This window comes from Phascolarctos cinereus, unplaced genomic scaffold (genome assembly GCF_003287225.1).
Source record: "Phascolarctos cinereus isolate Bilbo 61053 unplaced genomic scaffold, phaCin_HiC Scaffold_7;HRSCAF=346, whole genome shotgun sequence".
Lineage (NCBI taxonomy): Eukaryota > Metazoa > Chordata > Mammalia > Diprotodontia > Phascolarctidae > Phascolarctos > Phascolarctos cinereus.
The window spans coordinates 150,386,294-150,404,574 of NW_027556180.1; the positions used below are offsets into that span (position 1 = coordinate 150,386,294).

Sequence of the window (18,281 nt, forward strand, 5' to 3'; positions counted from 1 at the left end):
GTCCTGAACTGTAGAGGAGATGTTGACATGGGTAGGTACTTTTTAATTTGTGTTTTTGTGTGCATAAGATACAGCCTAATTATTGGTGACACCTTCCAGAGACCCTTAGGGATCTCATCTAGTACCAGAAGAAAAAAATGATTACCTAAAATTCTTATTACTGAGCTGTTTTGAAGTGTACACCTACCCAAAGGTGTCAGAGGATACCAGCCTCAGTTAGGATTTTAAGATTATTTGGAATAATTTTTTTTTTGCTTCTAGCACACACCATACTTTTCTTTCTACCGGAGGTTTCTTTTTCTCAAAGTTAATCCCTTTTAGGAAGAAGAGAATTTACATTATAATACAATTTATTGTTAGAGTCCCTGGAGGAGAAAATTGTGAAATCATCTATTTAGTACATTAAATGTTCATTATATTTTATTTTGGTTGTGGGTTATTAAAGTGAAATTAATCTTTCCATGGAAGAAAATTCACTTTTCCATCTTAGTTTCAAATATAGTTTGTACAGTTTTATTTTTCTAACTGTACTGGGTTGAGAGGAATAATGAAGCCTGGAAAGGTAGGTTGGTACCTTGCTGTGGGGAGCGGAGACTTGATTGCTGGGCAAAGAAAACAGTTTGGACAGTAGAAAATAGGAAATCAACTAAGAGAGAGAAGTGACGTGACTAACCTAGATATAGGTATAAGAAACATTCTGGTAGTGGTATGGAGAAATGTTGATAGCTCTGTAACAATTTGGGAAAATTAAATTTTCCTTTAATTTTTGCCCCTTTTACAATGGTAACCATTTGTAATTGGTTGCCTATGGATTTGGGCTTCCCTAAGAGAATTGACATATTTAATGAAAGGAGCACTGGACTCCTGCGAAGTGGAAAAGGAAGGGTGAGAGAGCAAGTATTTATTAAGCACCTACTGTGTGTCAGGCACTGTGCTAAATGTTGAGGATGCTAAAAAAGGTACGAGTCAGTCTCTGCCCTGGAGGAACCCACAATCTACCGAGGGGAAAAGACCTCTTGAAGAAGGTGGGATTTGAGTAGAATCTTGAAGTAAGTTAGGAGATTGGGGAACTGTCCTCCATGCAAATTAAGCATGGGGGACAGCCAGTGAGTATCATGTGTGAAGACCAGTGTCACTGGATGATAGAGTACATGAAAAGGAATAAAGGAATAAGAAGCCCAGAAAGGTGGGAAAAGGCCAAGTAGTAAACGGTGTTAAAAGTTAGAGGATTTTATATTTGATCCTGGAGGTGAAACAGTGACTTTTATTGAACATGGTGGTGGTGATGGGTGGGGAGTGACATGATCAGACCTGTACCTTAGGAAGTTCACTTGGGTAGATGAGTAGAGGATGGACTACAGCAGGGAGACCATCCAGAAGTATATTTTAGTAATACAGGTGTGGAATGATAAAGGCTTGTCAAGGTGGCCGCTGTGTGAGTGGAGAGAAGGAGAAGTATGAGAGGAGAGATGATATGAAAATAGAAACAACAAATCCAGCAACAGATTGTGTGTGGGAGCTGAGCAGGCGGAAGTGAGAAATCAAGGATGACCCTGCAATTGCAAGCCTGGAGATGGTGCTACTTTCAACAATAGTAAGCAAGCTGCAAAGAGGGAAGAGTTTGGGATGAAAGATGATGTATTTTGTTTTGGGCATATTGAATTTGAGATGTCAAGTAGACATTTGGTGATTCAAGCCTGGTAGTCAGGAGAGAATTTACGAGTGGATAAATAGATGAAATAGGCACAGAAAACATATGCAGAGAAATAATCATTGAACTCATGGGAGATCAACTTATTTTGATAGTAATTTTATTCTGTCATTTACTCTTTGTTATTGAAAATGGCACTGCTGATGATTCATTTCAATTCAGATGACTACTTTGTGCCAGTCTTTGTAGTAGGTACTGAGGGTAGGAAACAAACAAACAAAAAGAAACAATTGAGATATTCTGCATGGACAGGTGTGCTCAATAGAAATACCGGTCATTTGTCCTTTGCACATTGTATATACATTGAGATTGGGTTTTTTAAAAATTTTATTGAAGTTCTTGCTGTATTTAATTGTTTGTCAGACTCAAATGGATGAGCCAAACTTAAAGGCTTTTCTCAAAAAAAAAAATATTTGCTTGCTTCTAATGAAATTGTTCAGTTTGTTATAGGAGTTCCTGAGTCTCTATACCTGTGCCACATTATTTGCAACTGTACCTAAATGGATAATGAAGTTAATTTCTTCTGCCCTCCATTTTAGAGCCACCATATAACAGTAGAGGCAGAGTGGAAGGATAGAAGTTAGGGGCTTTTTATAAGGATGGGGTCAATCACATAGTAGGGTTTAAATTCCTCTCCTTCCAACTAACATTTAAATTCACATAGGTGATGTTAAAGTGAACCTCAAGGGAAGCCCGCAAAGGAAAAAGGACCTATAAAAACATAGCTCAAGCAGTATTCCAGGAAAGAGATATGTTTATGCACTGATTTGTATATATGATTAAATGTCATTTCTTAAAAGGTTGGACTTTATTTCTGTGAGAAACATGTTGTCATTAAAGTTGCATTACAGTTTCCTGAAGGCCTACTCTTCTCCTGTTTAATTCTGGGCCCAACTCATTGTCCATTTGTATTGTTTGTCCCAAACTATACATACTGATGGACAAGCTATGTTTGTCCACCCAGATGCTTGTCAAACAATGGGCAATAGATGTAATTCCACCATTTGATCTTCTATTGTGGAAGGTAAAGTCAAACTTTTTTGAGTGGTTACAGATCTGGTTCTGTGATAGCTGGAGGATTCAGTGCCATTAGGACGATGGCATCTACAAACAGGAATATCTGGGGAACCTCATCTTCCACAGAGATTCCTTCGACTTCAGCTCTTGAGTTGGGTCTCTTCTGTAACAGTGACACATACCTTTGGCAAGCGTACATCCCCCTGTTTTATGCCTCCTGTCATGAGCTATTGGGGCAATTAGGTAATCTAGTGGATGGGGGGCTGGACCTGGAGTCTCTAAGTTTTCGTTCAGTCATTTTTGACCCTATTTGGGTTTTTTTGGGCAAAGATACTGGAATGATTTGCCATTTATTCTTCTGGCTCATTTTACAGATCAAGAAACTGAGGCAAACAGGGTTAAGTGACTTGCCCAAAGTCACCTAGCTAGTAGTATCTGAGACCAGATTTGAACTCAGAAAGATGAGTCTTCCTGACTCCAGGCCCCTCACTGTATCTGCTTCAGTTACTTAAGTGTATGGCCCTAGTCAATTCCCTTAACCTCCCATAGTCTCAGTTTTCTCATCTGAAAAGTGGGGATAAAAGCACAAGGTTGTTGTACAGATCAAATAAAAATATTTATGCCAAGTATTTTGTAAACTTTTAAAGTACTATATAAATTATAGCTATTATTATGTGTTATCTGGGATTTTGAATGAAGTTATTTCTATCATATCCAAAGAATTTTGATTTTCATATGCAGTATCAATGGGAGCAATGTTGTTGAAAGAGACATTTTTTTTATGTGTGGCTATGAGACATAGAGGGAAGAAAAAATAGAACGCAGAGGGCAAAGTGGAAGTTTGAAGGAGAGTTGGAGGAAAAGACATCATCAGAGAAAGAAAAAGAAGTAGGCTCGACATGGGAAAAGGATAAAGAATGACAGATGAACAGCCATAGTGCTCTATTATAGTATCAAGGAAGGCATCAGCATGTTGGGTGGACCCTTTTGTCGAAATTCAGGGAGGACATGGATGAAAATTTGTGCAAGATGAGCAGGTATGGGTGGGTCTCGGCCTGCATTGTTAGAAGGAATGTCCAAATAAATGAGGTAGCAATTCTATTTGAGTGTTTGACAGTGAGAGACAACAAGCTTCCCAAGCTTTGAGAAGCCCTGTGTTTTGCACTAGTATACACTCTGACTGCCTATAAGGTTTGGGGCTGATAACCTGATCTGAAGTCAGTGGACCTAGGTTTATATATAGAACCTATAAAGGTTCTATGATCCGAATCATTCAACAGGCAGGCGGATTTAGATTTTTAGTTCACCCTATAGATTATTCAGTTTTAGGATGAGTAAACCCTTTTTTTAGGGGATTGTGGGACCACTTAACAGTACTTCCCACCTTGTTTTTCTGGTGTTATTTTCCTTTGAACTTGAAAGCAAGAGAAGGAGACGATAAGTCCTTTCTCCACAAATAGTCTGTTCTAACTACAAACCACATATGTGTATGCACCTGTCATCTTATTTGGGGGGGTGGGGGTGGAGAAGAAAGTAGAGAGAGGGAGAGAGAGTTCCAATCCCAGCTCTGCTGTTTACTTCCTGTGTGACCTTGCACATTCAACCAATATATATTTATACATCTCATACTATGTTCCAGGCATTGATAAAAGAACAAAACTTGGGGGGGGGGCAGAGCCAAGATGGCAGAGTGAAAGCAGTGACTTGCTTGAGCTCTTCTCCAAACCCCTCCAAATAGTTATAAAAAATGGCTCTAAACAAATTCTGAAGCAGCAGAACCCACAAAAAGACAGAGTGAAACAGATTTCCAGCCCAAGACAACCTGGATGATTGATCAGAAAGGTGTATCGCGCCGGGCTGGGAATGCAGCTCAGCGCGGCGTGAGAGTACACAGGCCGCAGCAAACCTGGAGCAGGCCTCAGAGGACTGAATTGCTGGCAGTTGTGGAGGTTTCCAGACGCCTCAATCCATGAATGCTAAAGACAACTTAGAAGGTCAGTGGGAAAAGTCTGTTTCTGTTGGTGCTCAGAGAGGAAGGCGGGGTTTCAGATCCATTTCCCAAGATCGTGGCCCTGGCGGGGGGCAGCTGCTTCCCAAGCTTCTGGCCCACAGACTGAGGGGGAATCCAATGGCTGATCAGAGAGGGACTGCAGGGATCTCTTTGCCAGTGCTGAGGCAGGAATCTCTTGCTTTGCCCCTGTTTGGATATGGGCCACAGTTCTGGGTGGCGGTGCTGGGCTGAAGAGGAGTGCTGGCTTGGTGGAGCTTGTAGTGGCTGTAGAGAGGAACCCTTCCTCACAGTTACGGGACAGAAAGGAGTACTTGTAGTCACAGGCCAGGAAAGGAGTAAACACCGCGACCCTTATCATACCACCTTGGAAGAACTGAAAATTTACAGGTCCCTACAAGTGTCTCTGAAAACAGCTGTACAAACCCCTGAAGCTTGGGACAATACATTCTCCACACTGGAAGCAGATTCATACCTTATCAAAGAGTCTAAAACTCAAGTAATTAGCTGGGATCATGAGCAAGCAGCAAAAAGAGTCAGACTATATTATCTTACTTTGGTGAAAAGAAGATCAAAATATACAACCAGAAGAAGACAACAAAGTCAAAGCTCCTACATCCAAAGCCTCCAAGAAAAATATGAATCAGTCCCAGGCCTTGGAAAAGCTCAAAAGGGATCCTGAGAAGCAAGTAAGGGAAGTAGAGGAAAAAGTGAGAGTGATACAAGAAAATCATGAAAAACAAGTCAACAGCTTGCCAAAGGAGACTCAAAAAAATACTGAAGAAAATAACACCTTAAAAAATAACCTAACCCAAATGGGAAAAGAGGTCCAAAAAGCCAATGAGGAGAAAAATGCCCTAAAGACAAAAATTGGGCAAATGGAAAAGCAAGTCCAGAAGATTACTGAAGAAAATACTTCCTTAAAAATTAGAATAGAGCAATTGGAAGATAGTGACTTTATGAGAAATCAAACACAGTAGAACAAATCCAAAAGAATGAAAAATTAGAAAACAATGTGAAATATCTCATTGGAAAAAAACTGACCTGGAAAATAGATCCAGGAGAGAGAATTTAAAAATTATTGGACTATCTGAAAGCCATGATCAAAAAAAGAGCCTAGACATCACCTTTCAAGAAATTATCAAGGAAAACTGCCCTGATAGTTTAGAACCAGAGGGCAAAATATAAATTGAAAGAATCCACCGATCTCCCCCTGAAAGAACTCCTAGGAATATTGTAGCCAAATTCCAGAGTTCCCAGGTCAAGGAGAAAATATTGCAAGCTGCCAGAAGGAAACAGTTCAAGTACTGTGAAAACACAATCAGGATAACACAAGATTTAGCAGCTTCTACATTAAAGGACCGCAGGGCATGGAATATAATATTCCAGAGGGCAAAGGAGATAGGATTACAACCAAGAATCACCTACCCAGCAAAACTGAGTATAATCCTTCAGGGGAAAAAATGGTCATTCAGTGAAATAGAGGACTTTCAAGCATTCTTGATGAAAAGACCAGAGCTGAATAGAAAATTTGACTTTCAAATACAGGACTCAAGTGGAACATGAAGAGGTAAACAGGAAAGAGAAATCATAAGAGACTTATTAAGATTGAACTGTTTACATTCCTGCATGGAAAGATGATATTTATAACTCATGAGACCTTTGTCAGTATCAGGGTAGTTGAGGAAAAAATTATATCTATGTATATGTAGACAGATAGATAGAGGGCACAGGGTGAGCTGAAGATTAAGGGGTCATATCTGGAGAATAAAATTAAGGGATGAGAGAGGATTATACTCAGAGAAGAAGAAAGGGAGAGGTAGAATGGGGTAAATTATCTCACAAAAAAACAGAAAAGTCTCTTACAGTGGAGGGGAAATGGGGAAGGTGAGAGGGAATGAGTGAATCTTATTCTCATAGGATTTGGCTTAAGGAGGGAATAACATACACATTCAATTGGGTATGGAAATCTGTCTTACCCTACAGGAAAATAGGGGGAGAAGGGGACAAGAGAGCAGGGGATGATAGAGAGGAGGGCAGATTGGGAAAGGGGTAATCAGAAGTAAATACTTCTGAGGAGGGACAGGGTCAAAAGAAAGAATAGAATAAATGGGAGGGCAGGATAGGATTAAGGGAAATAGAGTTAGTTTTTCACAACATGTCTACTATGGATGTGTTTTGCATAACTGCACATGTACAACCTATATTGAGTTGCTTGCCTTTTCAATGAGGGTGGGTGGGGAGGAGGAAGAGAGAAAATTTGAAACCTAAAGTTTTAAAAACATGTTTTTAAAAAAATGTTTTCACATGCTACTGGGAAATAAGAAATACAGGAAATGGGGTACAGAAGTCTATCCTGCCCTACAGGAAAATAGAAGGGGAAGGGGATAAGAGAAGGGGAGAAGATAGAAGAGAGGACAAACTAGGGGAAGGGATATTCAGAATACATGCCATCTTGGGGTGGGGGAAGGGGGGAGATCGGGTGAAAATTTGGAGCTGAAAAACTTGTGGAAGTGAATGTTGAAAACTAAAAATAAATAAATTTATATTTAAAAAAAAAAAAAAGAACAAAACCTCTCTGGGCCTCATCTATAAAATGATGTAAATGTTGTAAGTGAGGTAAAGTAGACTCGGTGCCTTTAAGAGAGGGGCCTTTGTCTCACTCATATGAGCAAGGCTTCTATAGTTACATCAAAACACAGTGTGAAGGTTAAAAACAGTTCCCTATACAACAACCAGAAACTTCAGGAGATGTAAGTTTTATAAATACAGCTATGCATCAGCTTTACAGGTTTCTTTATCTGAAATTATACCACAGGAAACCTATTGGACTATACCTCACTTTATATGGGGAGATGACACTTACACTGTTTTTGATAGCTACATTAGCCTTCTTAAGATTGAGGAAATAGTGCAGAATTGGTGGAATGCTTTTCTAAAAAAGTATTTACTCTTTAATTATCTTAAAGATCAATGGTGAAAGAGATTTTGTTTACTCAAAATAACAACAATAATATTTGAAAATACACATTTTACTGAGGCAACTTTGATTCAATAGTTTCATGATGCAGCTAAATGTGGAAAGGCATATTATTTATAATCCAGAGCTTACTTGCTAGACATTCCCCCAAAATTGTTATATTATCCCTGTCCCCCCAGCCTTTTAAAATTTTGTTTTATAGGATGATATGAATAGCCCATTAAAACTCAGGAAACAATATGAACCCACAGTTTGAAATTCATCTACTTGTTTTTCTACCACATTAAAACTCAAAAGTCATTTGGATTGCAAGTAAAAGCTACCAAAAAGAAAAACAGCAGTAATAATTTTGTCATGTAATCACTTTTTTCTGGACCTCAGTTTGTTCATTTGCAAAATGAGAGGAATAGGACTAAGTGATTTATAAGGTCCCTTTCTACAACCTATGATCCTGTTGTTATTATTTTTAAAAGTTATACGCTATAATTGGTAGCTGTTTCTAATGTACCTGTAGGCATATTTTTCCAATATCATTCCATTAGGATCTTATAATGGTGATGTAGTTTATTTGACTCAAAGAACACACACACACTCCAAGATACATGGGTTGGGTTTTTTTTTGTTTGTACTCAGATCATGCTTATGTTCAGTATAAACACCTGTACCATGTTCAAATAATACTGAACATATTTTCAAAATATTTTATGTTTTTGTTCAGCTTTTAAAATCAGTATTTTGTAATAATTTTATTTTACTATTTTTTATTAAATATTTATTCAGTTGCTGAGTTTCCTTTAAGGGTTTTTATGTGCTTATTTTTAAATGATGAATATGGTATACCTACTTTAAACCTTTATAGTTTCACTGCAGTTTTACCTTAGCAATTCAGGATCATGAATCTTATAGTTTAAAATCATTTTGTCAGCTTTCGATAGAAAAATGTGCCTAGAATGCATCATTTGAAATTAAGTGCCTTTTTGCACAGCTAGCTTTTAGATACCTCATCTTTTATGGGAAGAATAAAGTCTTCTCTAATATATTATTTGGCATACAGCAATGCAGGAGGCCTAGTAGCAAATAATTTGTGTTTCCTCTTCTACAAAATTTCCAAGGAAGGAGGCTGGATTTTTAAAAAATTATTATTATTGTGTATCTCCTAAAGATGTAATGGCGAGATCGAATGGAAACAGTGCTGGGTTTATAGTTAGAGGATTTGATTTCAAATCCTGGCTCTGCCATTTACTACTTGTACAACCTTGGAGAAGTCACTTAACCTCTCTGGGCCTCAGTTTCTCCATTTATAAAATGAGAGGGTTGTACTAAATACCCTTTTAATTCCTTTCAAGTTTTAAATATCATCCTGTGTTTGACCTGAGGTTGTGGCAGCTAATTACTGATTGGTTAATTAGTTTTGTCTTTATGGAGGAAGTGGTGGCATTTGAATTGACCTTTTAAGGATGGGCAAGACTTCAACACATGTAGAGGAGAAAACGATAAGCCAGGCAGAGGGAACAGAATGAGCAAAAACAAGGAGAGGTGGAGAGGTGGGAAAACAGAGTAGACATTCAAAGACAGCAGTCCAGCTTCACTGATGCATAGAATGTACAGGGGGAAATCCTCTGAGATACCCCATGGGGGCATGTTCTCCCCTGTACCACCTTGGTCTGGGTCAGGGCGTGTCATGTAGGAAATGACCACTAGATAGGTCCTGACCTCAGCTTCCTCTGGCCGTGAATCACCAAAGGCTGCTCCTTGGGGCATTGATGCTGCTCTGGCTCTGGAATCCAAGCTGTGGAGCACTGGAATGCTGGAATGCCCTCCTGATAATTTGAGCTTACTGACTCAGAGGCCCTTTCACAGGTCCATCTGACCTCAGAGGGGAAAAGACCCCATGGCCTTTCTCCTTACTTCATTATCTCTCGCCATACATTATGAGTGAAGGAATCACCCAATGAGGCCCCTGGGAAGTACCTGAAATTGAAAAACCCTTTTGATCAGCCTGTGCAGCCAAGCCACAAGCCTCCTATTTCATACATGGTTAGCCAGCCAGAATAAGTTGTTGTTTGTCCTTCATTTTTGAAAAGGACCAATGACATCACAAGACAGTGTCTGAATTGGATTTAAGTGAGCCAGTTCCAGAATATCTGTCCTTACTCCACGGTCTCTCCAAAGCACTTCCATTCCTTGACCTCTTGACTCTTCTGGAAGCATGCTCCATAGCCCCATATGAAGAAGTTGCTTTATCCAAACAAGCTGATGGAGTCTGGGCATGCATTAGACCCTTATTACATAGTTATTATTTCTTTCCTACATTTGGAAGAATTATACTTTGGTCAAAAGAAATATGAAAAGTTCAGTTCCTTTTGCTTTCATATCCTTAGCTTTTTTGACTTTTTATAGTACAGATGAGTTCAAGATGATCAGTTCTTTTAGGGGAGACATTAAATACCCTGGACTCTGTCAGAAATATCAAAAAAAGGATGTTCACAGAAAGCTTAGATGACCAGCCTAGCGTATTGATGGAACCCTTTTGTAGATTGGTTAAAGACTGTATAGCAAGAATAAAAAGTTGTCCTACAAGAAGGAAGGAACAGAAATCTCTAGTCTAACTTTTCTTTTGAAAGTGGTAGGAATCTTTTCACCCTTCCTCTGTTAGGAGGATCCTTTCATATTATTGAATCCAACTGTGTGGACAATGATGTACCCAGGCAACCTTGCAAAACTATAAAGATCCAAGATATTTTGACACCATGGTATCCGAACATATTTTTAACTGTGCTCAGTAATCAGATGAAGAAGAGTAGAAATATTAAGTCAGAAGTCCTTGGTGTCCATTATAGAGCCATTAGCCTGTAGAGAAATGCTCAACAAATAATTAGTGGATTAAATTTGTTATTCTGTGGCTACCATGTGTGTTATTTTAAACCCTGATAATGGAGTATCAATGGTGGTGCTAGGTATCCTCTTGCTCAGAAAGACAGTCAACATATATGTGTATGTGTGTATCACAATCACATAGAAACCAACTTAGTGCTTCAAGACACTATTTTAGTGGGCCTCTTTTGTTGAACTACAAGAGTATCGAGCAAACAGGAAGGTGTGTTGAATTTTTAGGCACTTTATGAGTCAGTCTCAGTCAACAAACATTGATTTAAAGTTACCCTTTAAAGGAATGTTACCACATTGCAGGATGGGGGGTGGGGGAGAAGGGGGAGAGTTTTTTATTTGTTTCTTAAAGCAAATCTAGAATGTTCTACAAAAAGGTTAGTCATCTAGTTTTACATTTTCTAGTTAGTTTCTAGACATCAATTAGAAACACACCATTTCTTAGAGATTTAGGCATGTGATCCTTGTGTAGCTTTAAGACGGAGCATAGGTGGTATTTGAAATGTTTATATAAGGCTGATATAGTTAAGGTTTACCACAACTGATTAATACTCAAACATTCTCACACGTTTCTAAAACTCCTTATTTTTTAACAGCTACTCATTTTAGGATGTTGATGGTATTTTACTTCACTTAATCAAATATTTATTAAGTGCCTACTATGTGCCAGGCATTATACTAAGCTTCTTTCATATATCCTTTTAAAGTGCTTAGGGTAAGGTCAGGTCTATGAAGGTATTCATTGCATTTTGGGTTTTGTGCCCAATTCAGACTTAGAGTGTTGAATTTATAAGGCTTATTTCCCAGACTTTGCAAAACCAGACCAGATTGGGTTTGTGAAATTCACTTAGTTCCTGGAATTCTCTGGGAAATTTGAACACTTGCCAATTGATCTGGAAATTAGTTGGTCATTCTTGTAATTTGCCTGCAAAAGGAAGTATTGTCTGGTGTTGTCATCAAGGGATTAGAAATCTTGGGTTCTTTTTCTGTTTGTTTGGTTTAAAAAAACAAACTCTGTAGTGCAGGGCTCTTACACAACTCTTTATTTATCCTGTTTAAGACCACTACCCTTATATTTGCTTTTTTTGCTGTAGTAAGTCTATAAGAAACTGTTGACTAAATAATTAATTACCTATTCTTTTAGGCTTTTTAGGTGAATTCTTGAATCAATATAGTTCTCTAAGGACCTAGAACAAAAGGCCTATATGTTTTGTTAAGAGTATAGCTTTACTAATCAAGATAGGGGTCCATACTGGGGGCATGGTGATAGAATAAGAATGAGAAATTTAAGCTTCCATGGCTTCTTTCAAATCTCAACTAAAATCCCACCTTCTCCAGGAAGTCTTTCATTAGTTATCACACTTAATTCTAGTGCCTTCCCTCTTTTGATTATTTTCAGTTTATCCTGTATATAGTTTGTTTATATGTAGTGGTTTTTTTTTTTAATGTTGTCTCATCTGTTAAACTGTGAGCTTGGAGAAGGGGGGTGACTGGGTGCTGTCTTTTGCCTTCTTTACATTCCCAGCACTTGACACATTGCCTAATGCATAATAGGCACTTAATAAATGTTTATTGACTTACTGACTGACTTTATTTTATGCTAGCTACGGAGCCGTGGGAATAGCTGACAGTATTGCTCTGGTTGAGTGTCTAGGACTAGTACATTCTGTTTTGTTATATCCCTGGAGGCTCTCCTATAATATATGGCTTTATATGTCACCTTGGGCATATGGTAAAAATTCTAGAAGCACAGGAGACCTTTAAGGGAAAAAATCAATTCAGTATTTCACATGGTTGTATCTTTGATATATCTTTATGCGTTAGCATAGGTGAGTTGTTTTATAAATTCACTGGGTCCCTAACTGCCATTGCCAAGTACATCTATTGGACAGTTAATGGGTTCCTGAAATGCACCTCACTCTTACAAGAGGTCAGGTTAAAAAAATGCAAAACTGTCAACCACATAAAATGCATTTATGATATTGTTCTGTTTGGATTGCAGGCCACAGTTTGGTCCATTTTAGCTTGTTAATTTAGATTATGACTCAAGAGACTAAGAAGAAGCTAGAGTTCATTAGACTGAAAGCTTCTTCAGAGCAGTGGTTGTTTTGCCTTCCTTTCTATCTGCCCACTTAGCACAGTGCCTAGTACACAGTAGGTGCTTAATAAATGCAAATTGACTGACTGGACTGTATGTTTATAAAAACCTCGAGGGCAAGAATTTTTCCAGTATATTTCTGCTGGCCACCCCCACCCCTACCTTTCCAATAGTAATGGCACCTAGACTTCAGTAAATGGGTATTGCATCTTCATTGATTTGAATTGCTTCTGTCATTCATTGAGCTGAAATTTCTTGTTTTATTTCACAGCAAAGAGCTCCAGGGAAGGTGTTGCTGGATGCAGTTTGTAACCACCTAAACCTAGTTGAAGGAGACTACTTTGGCCTTGAGTTTCCAGATCATAAAAAAATTACGGTAGGTGAAATAATTTTAATCCTTCATTCAGTTTATAAGTCATCGGGTTTGGGGGTTAGGCATCAATCAAATGCTTATAGGTAAAAGAAGAATTACTCCCATCCTCAAATGCACTTCTTTTCTCCAGGTCCCATTTTTGTTTCTTTTGCTTTTAATAATGAAGGATATGCTCTTAAAATTCTTGTGTCATATACCATTAAAAAAAATTCAGGAGTCTATGGGCAAAACCTACCACAGCAATCATGGTCCCATCCAGTTATGGGAAGAGGAACAGAGTGCTAACAGGAAGCTAATGGGATAAAAAACATTCATGTTATACCACCCTCTAAACACACATCCATAGTAATCTCTTTTATTAGTATGGCATATGACTCTACCTATCAAATTTCCTCCACAACACTAATCATCCTGTACTTCTGTTATGTTATGATTCCCTACCCCCCCAATTCGTTCCGAATTGTAAAATGTTGATACTATAGAAGGGTCCCATGAAACTATCATTTCTAGGCTTTATCAAGCTTTAATTTTTAGGATTTTGAATTCTCCTTATACTATGCATATTTATGACAATTTTAAACTTAATTATTAAATACAGCATGTCTTATATTATCATAGTGTGCATATAAAATGCTTAAAAATCCTGAAACCTCAAATGTTAAATTTTAATATTCAGTCTTGACATTATTGCAGAACTTTTCTTCACATGTTTTCTGACCTGATATTTTACCTAATCTAGGAGCTACATATGATTTTGCCCCATTTGAATTTAGAATTGAACAATTATTTTCAACCCTACTTTTTCCTCCTTTAAAATTGGAGCTCTAGTTCTGCCCTTTTGCAGAGGTGGATTCAACAGGTGTTAAATATCGTGCATATTTTCAAACATTTTTCAATGTACTGATTAGTTATGCTGAATCCCCCCCCCTTTTTCTTTTTTCTTTTGTCTTTAAAAACAAAACAGCAACAACAACAACAAAAAACCAAATGCTGACACCCTGGGAAGAGGTTGGGAAGGAATATTTGGGGAAATTATGTTGATTTTAAAAAAATCAATAAAAGCCTATTTTTAAAGTAAAACATGTTGGCATGGGATTTTGCGTAAATATTCAGACATGCATATTTTATGCTAATGCAGGACTTACTGATTTGTTGTTTTGTGGGAGAAGAGGAAGGGGCTACATTGTGAACTTTGGGAGCAGTAGCAATAAAAGAGATGAATTCAGAATCCCTATTTCTTTTTATGATCAAATTTATGTTAGTGGATTTAAACTGCTTGGCTAATCCTAAATGTGAGTTGATATTGTGGTTATTATTTTTATTATTTCTAAGTGGGTGAGAAAGTGATTGTATGTGTTCTGATGTAGTCCAATTTATATTATTTTCATGAAACTCTCCCTTTATACTTTGCCCCTTTGCCCGTGACCATAACTGAGTAAACTTCACCTGCTGTTGCTTCCTGCAAGCAGTTTGGTTGCTAATCCATAATGGTGACTTTGTTTAAAGACTAGTGCTATTTTTAAAAATTTTATCTATTTTGTTCTGAACTTAAGAAATTAAACAAGCATTTCTAAAGCTTAGTAGAATCAGAAAAAAAGATGATTGCACGTGAAACTGCAAATCTATTATTTACAACTTGCTATTACCTTTGAATATATAATAAAGTTATCATGTAACTATTTTTTCCTGATTTTCTTCCTCTCCCCTGCCTTCACCCTAGAAGTGGCTATTTCTTAAATATTATTTTTTCTTTGTGTCTAATGGTAGCCAAGTCTAGGGTATGAGGTGGGGGAGGGAAGGAAAACAAAGAAATTTACATGATAACTATTATATTTAAAAAGAATAGCAAGTTGTACATAATAGATTTACAATTTCATGCACAATCATCATTTTTATTATACTATGTTATGGAAATGCTTGTTTTATAGCATAAATTTTTTTAAAAATGAAATAAAAAAGTATGAGAACCCCAAAATCCTTTACTGTAACTTCAAATTGTCAAATTCACCTAAGACTAGTCGAGAGACAGACTCTTCAGATCACAAACCTGTGCTGATTCTGTAATAATCATCATCAGCAGCATTTGATTTGATGGAAAGGGCAAAATGAGATGATTTTTTAAAACTTCTATTTTATGTTGCCCAGACCTGCATTTTTGAAAACCACATGCCTAGTTGGCTCTCGCTGATGTTTGTGTCTGGTGGTTTTCACAAAAATGCCAAAGACTGAATAGAGTTGTTGTTGCTGTTTGAAAACAGTTCTAAAAATGTTGCCAAGATATAGGTTACTTTGTCCTGAATTGCTTGCAAAATGTTTTTTTCTTTTTGGTCTGTACATGTCTGTGATTTCATTTATGTAGGGAGATTCCCATGAACAACCTCAGTTTCCAAATGCAATTCTGCAACTGTTAGGCAGCTTAGGGACTTAGGGAGTTGCCTAGGTTTCTTAGACATTAAATGACTTACCCAGAGTCACTCAGCCAGTCTGAGTAAGAGAAGACCAGGTCTTTGTGTACCATGCCCCTCCTCTTCGCCATATATAAGTGGAAAATACAGAGGTAATATGAAGCATCAGAAATTAGTGATAACATTTGATTTCCATTTTAAGACTGTATTGTCTATGAACATCAATATAGCTAATTGAAAGGAAGTTTAATACTATAATTTCATCTTTCTTTTTCTTGGGGGAGAGGATTGGCAAAGGGCTGGAAAAGTGTAGTGAGTGGTAAGGATAATTTAATTATAAAATCTTACTAATTTAGATCTAATAAGAAAGAAGGCTAGCATGAATTAGTGAAGTAAAGATTATGGAATCAATGAATTAGAATATTTTAAAGGAAAGTAATTTTTATTAATTTCAAGCATGTAAAGTAACTAATCACCAACAGAATATTATTGGGTAGAGAGACCTTACCAAATTTGTTTTAATGAATAGATAAGATTAATTTATAATTATAGTAAAATCCTGTTACATGAGAAATCATTGTGTTAGTATCTTAATAGTTTATAATTTTGGGTGATTCTTTTAAATATATGTACATGTGGTCTGTTAATTTGAGAATAAACTCAACTCAGTGTGGGGTGGGAAGATAAATTTCATCTCAGTCCACATCAAACTGGAATAGTGGCTTCTCCCAGAATTTGACATTCCACTGCCCCTTCATTGCACAAAGTATTCCCCATGCCTAGATTGCCCTCTTCCCTCACAATGTACCTATCAGAATCCTTATATTCCTTCAAGGCTCAGCCTTTTTTCCATAATTCCTTCAGTTGGTAGTGAATTCTCGTTCAATAAAACCACAAAAGTACCTATACAAAAAAAACCAGCAAGGACCTTACGTTATATTTGGGGGAACCTTCTATATACCTATGGCTTTGGGAGTTGTGTTTTAAGCAGTCTTGTGATTTCTTCAGTGTAGAGGTCTCTCAGTGAGTAGCTCGCATGACTCATGCAGATTGGAAACTTCTTCAACTTATAATTTTATAGAGTTACCTGGAATACTGAAAAGTTAAGTGACTTGCCCAGAATTGCAATGGTCTGTATAAAAGAGAGGAGAATAATACAAGTCTAGCTGACTCTAAGCTGAGCGCTCTACCTACTACACTGTTCCTTGACACATAATTATCTTGCTTAAATCACCCTATATTTGCTTATCTGTGAAGATGATGTGTGCTTCCAGTGAGAATGAGTTCCTTGAGAGTAGGGACAATGTAATTTTTGTCTTTGTATGTCTAGTGCTTGGCATAGTGCTTTGCCAATAGTACATGCTGAATGGATGTTTGTTAAATTGAATTGACATTCACAAAATCCAAATTAGTGGAATCCATATTAATTTAGGTTGGTAAAGAGGGGAAAGTGATGAATCTACTTTTTTAGAAGTAAACTGGATCAATTTTCAGTAAGTTCCACCAATTTAAAACTTGAAACTTGTCCTTCACATTTGAAAGGTGTCACACTGGAATACTTTTTGTTTATTTGAGAGACAGGAGGAGACATGCATACTTCACAGAGCTCACAGCCAGGACTGATGTTTTCTGAATTGTTGGCAAAGGTGAAGTGCAAATGAAAAGAGAAAAATTCTTAGTGTGCTCTGTTAGTCACTTGTGGAGTTGAGGCTAGGTTTTGATTTTCAGGATCATTCTAAGCAGTAGCAGATTAGCTTATTCTGTTCCATGAAAACAGCAGACAATGCAAGAGATCTTGTTCTGGAGAATTAAGTAGCAGACGGTACAAAATACACTGAAAAAATATTTTGAATTTCAACAGATTTGAGCAATCTGAAAATGTTTGTAATTATTCATTAGGATCTGATGTCTCAATCTGCTTTTCTTTTAGGTATGGCTGGATCTTTTAAAACCTATTGTGAAACAGATCAGAAGTAAGTATATTTGTGTATTTAACAGTGCTGGTAAATGCTGAATTAGAAGTAGCTTTCTTTTTACATAGTTAAACGTAGAGTCTTTGGAGAGTGCTTTTATTTTTTTCCCCCAGTCTCTTTGGTTGTCTTTCATCATCCAGCATTCTATGATCTTTGAAAATTATACTGTTTTAAATGTAACAGGTTGGCAATCAGAAACTGATTTTGCAAACCAAAAATATCTTTGATTAGTATCTAGCACATATCATTAAGCCAAAGAGTAATTTGGTCTTTCATACATGTACACACGCGCGCGCACACACACACGCACACACACACACGCACACACATATGCATTTATTACTTTTTAGCTCTCATATCCTATTGCCACCTCCAAATCTGACCTTTTTAAAAAGCTATAAAATCAAAGTGTGAAGAGTTAAATTCATGTTTTCTTAATGTCAAGTGTATAAGTCTATGCTGAGATTTTTTTTTATTGTGAGCAGTTATCTGAAAGGAGGCCTATTTTTATACTCTCCACTGAATATTAATTTTGCGTTCAACTTTTCAAAATTTAACTGGAGAAGCTACGAATGTAGAAAGTGAAATATGTTAATTCACTCATTTAGTTAAAGTTACTGGGATTTTTTAGTAATTCCCTTATTTCACATGGGCACATATGAAAGAGAAGACACATTAATCCTTGTCCTAAGGAAGTTTGCAGTCTAAAAGTGTTGTAATGAAAACATTCAATTTTTATATGAAATAAAGATGGTCACTTTTTTTTAGTGTTGTAAAGATGCCTATGTAATGAGCATGAAAACATGAAATTCAGGATAGCAAAATCCCCA

The 18,281-nt window shown here is 37.1% G+C and overlaps 1 protein-coding gene across 2 annotated transcripts in view; it reads left to right on the top strand.

Moving 5' to 3' along the window:
* FARP1 (FERM, ARH/RhoGEF and pleckstrin domain protein 1) overlaps window positions 1-18,281 on the top strand; it is a 338,317-nt gene that overhangs the window by 208,190 nt on the left and 111,846 nt on the right. For both annotated transcript variants that reach the window (XM_020963963.2, XM_020963962.2), the window contains exons 3-4: window positions 12,972-13,076; window positions 17,409-17,451. In XM_020963963.2, coding sequence (XP_020819622.1) covers window positions 12,972-13,076; window positions 17,409-17,451 — 148 coding nt within the window. The remainder of the gene's footprint in view (window positions 1-12,971; window positions 13,077-17,408; window positions 17,452-18,281) is intronic.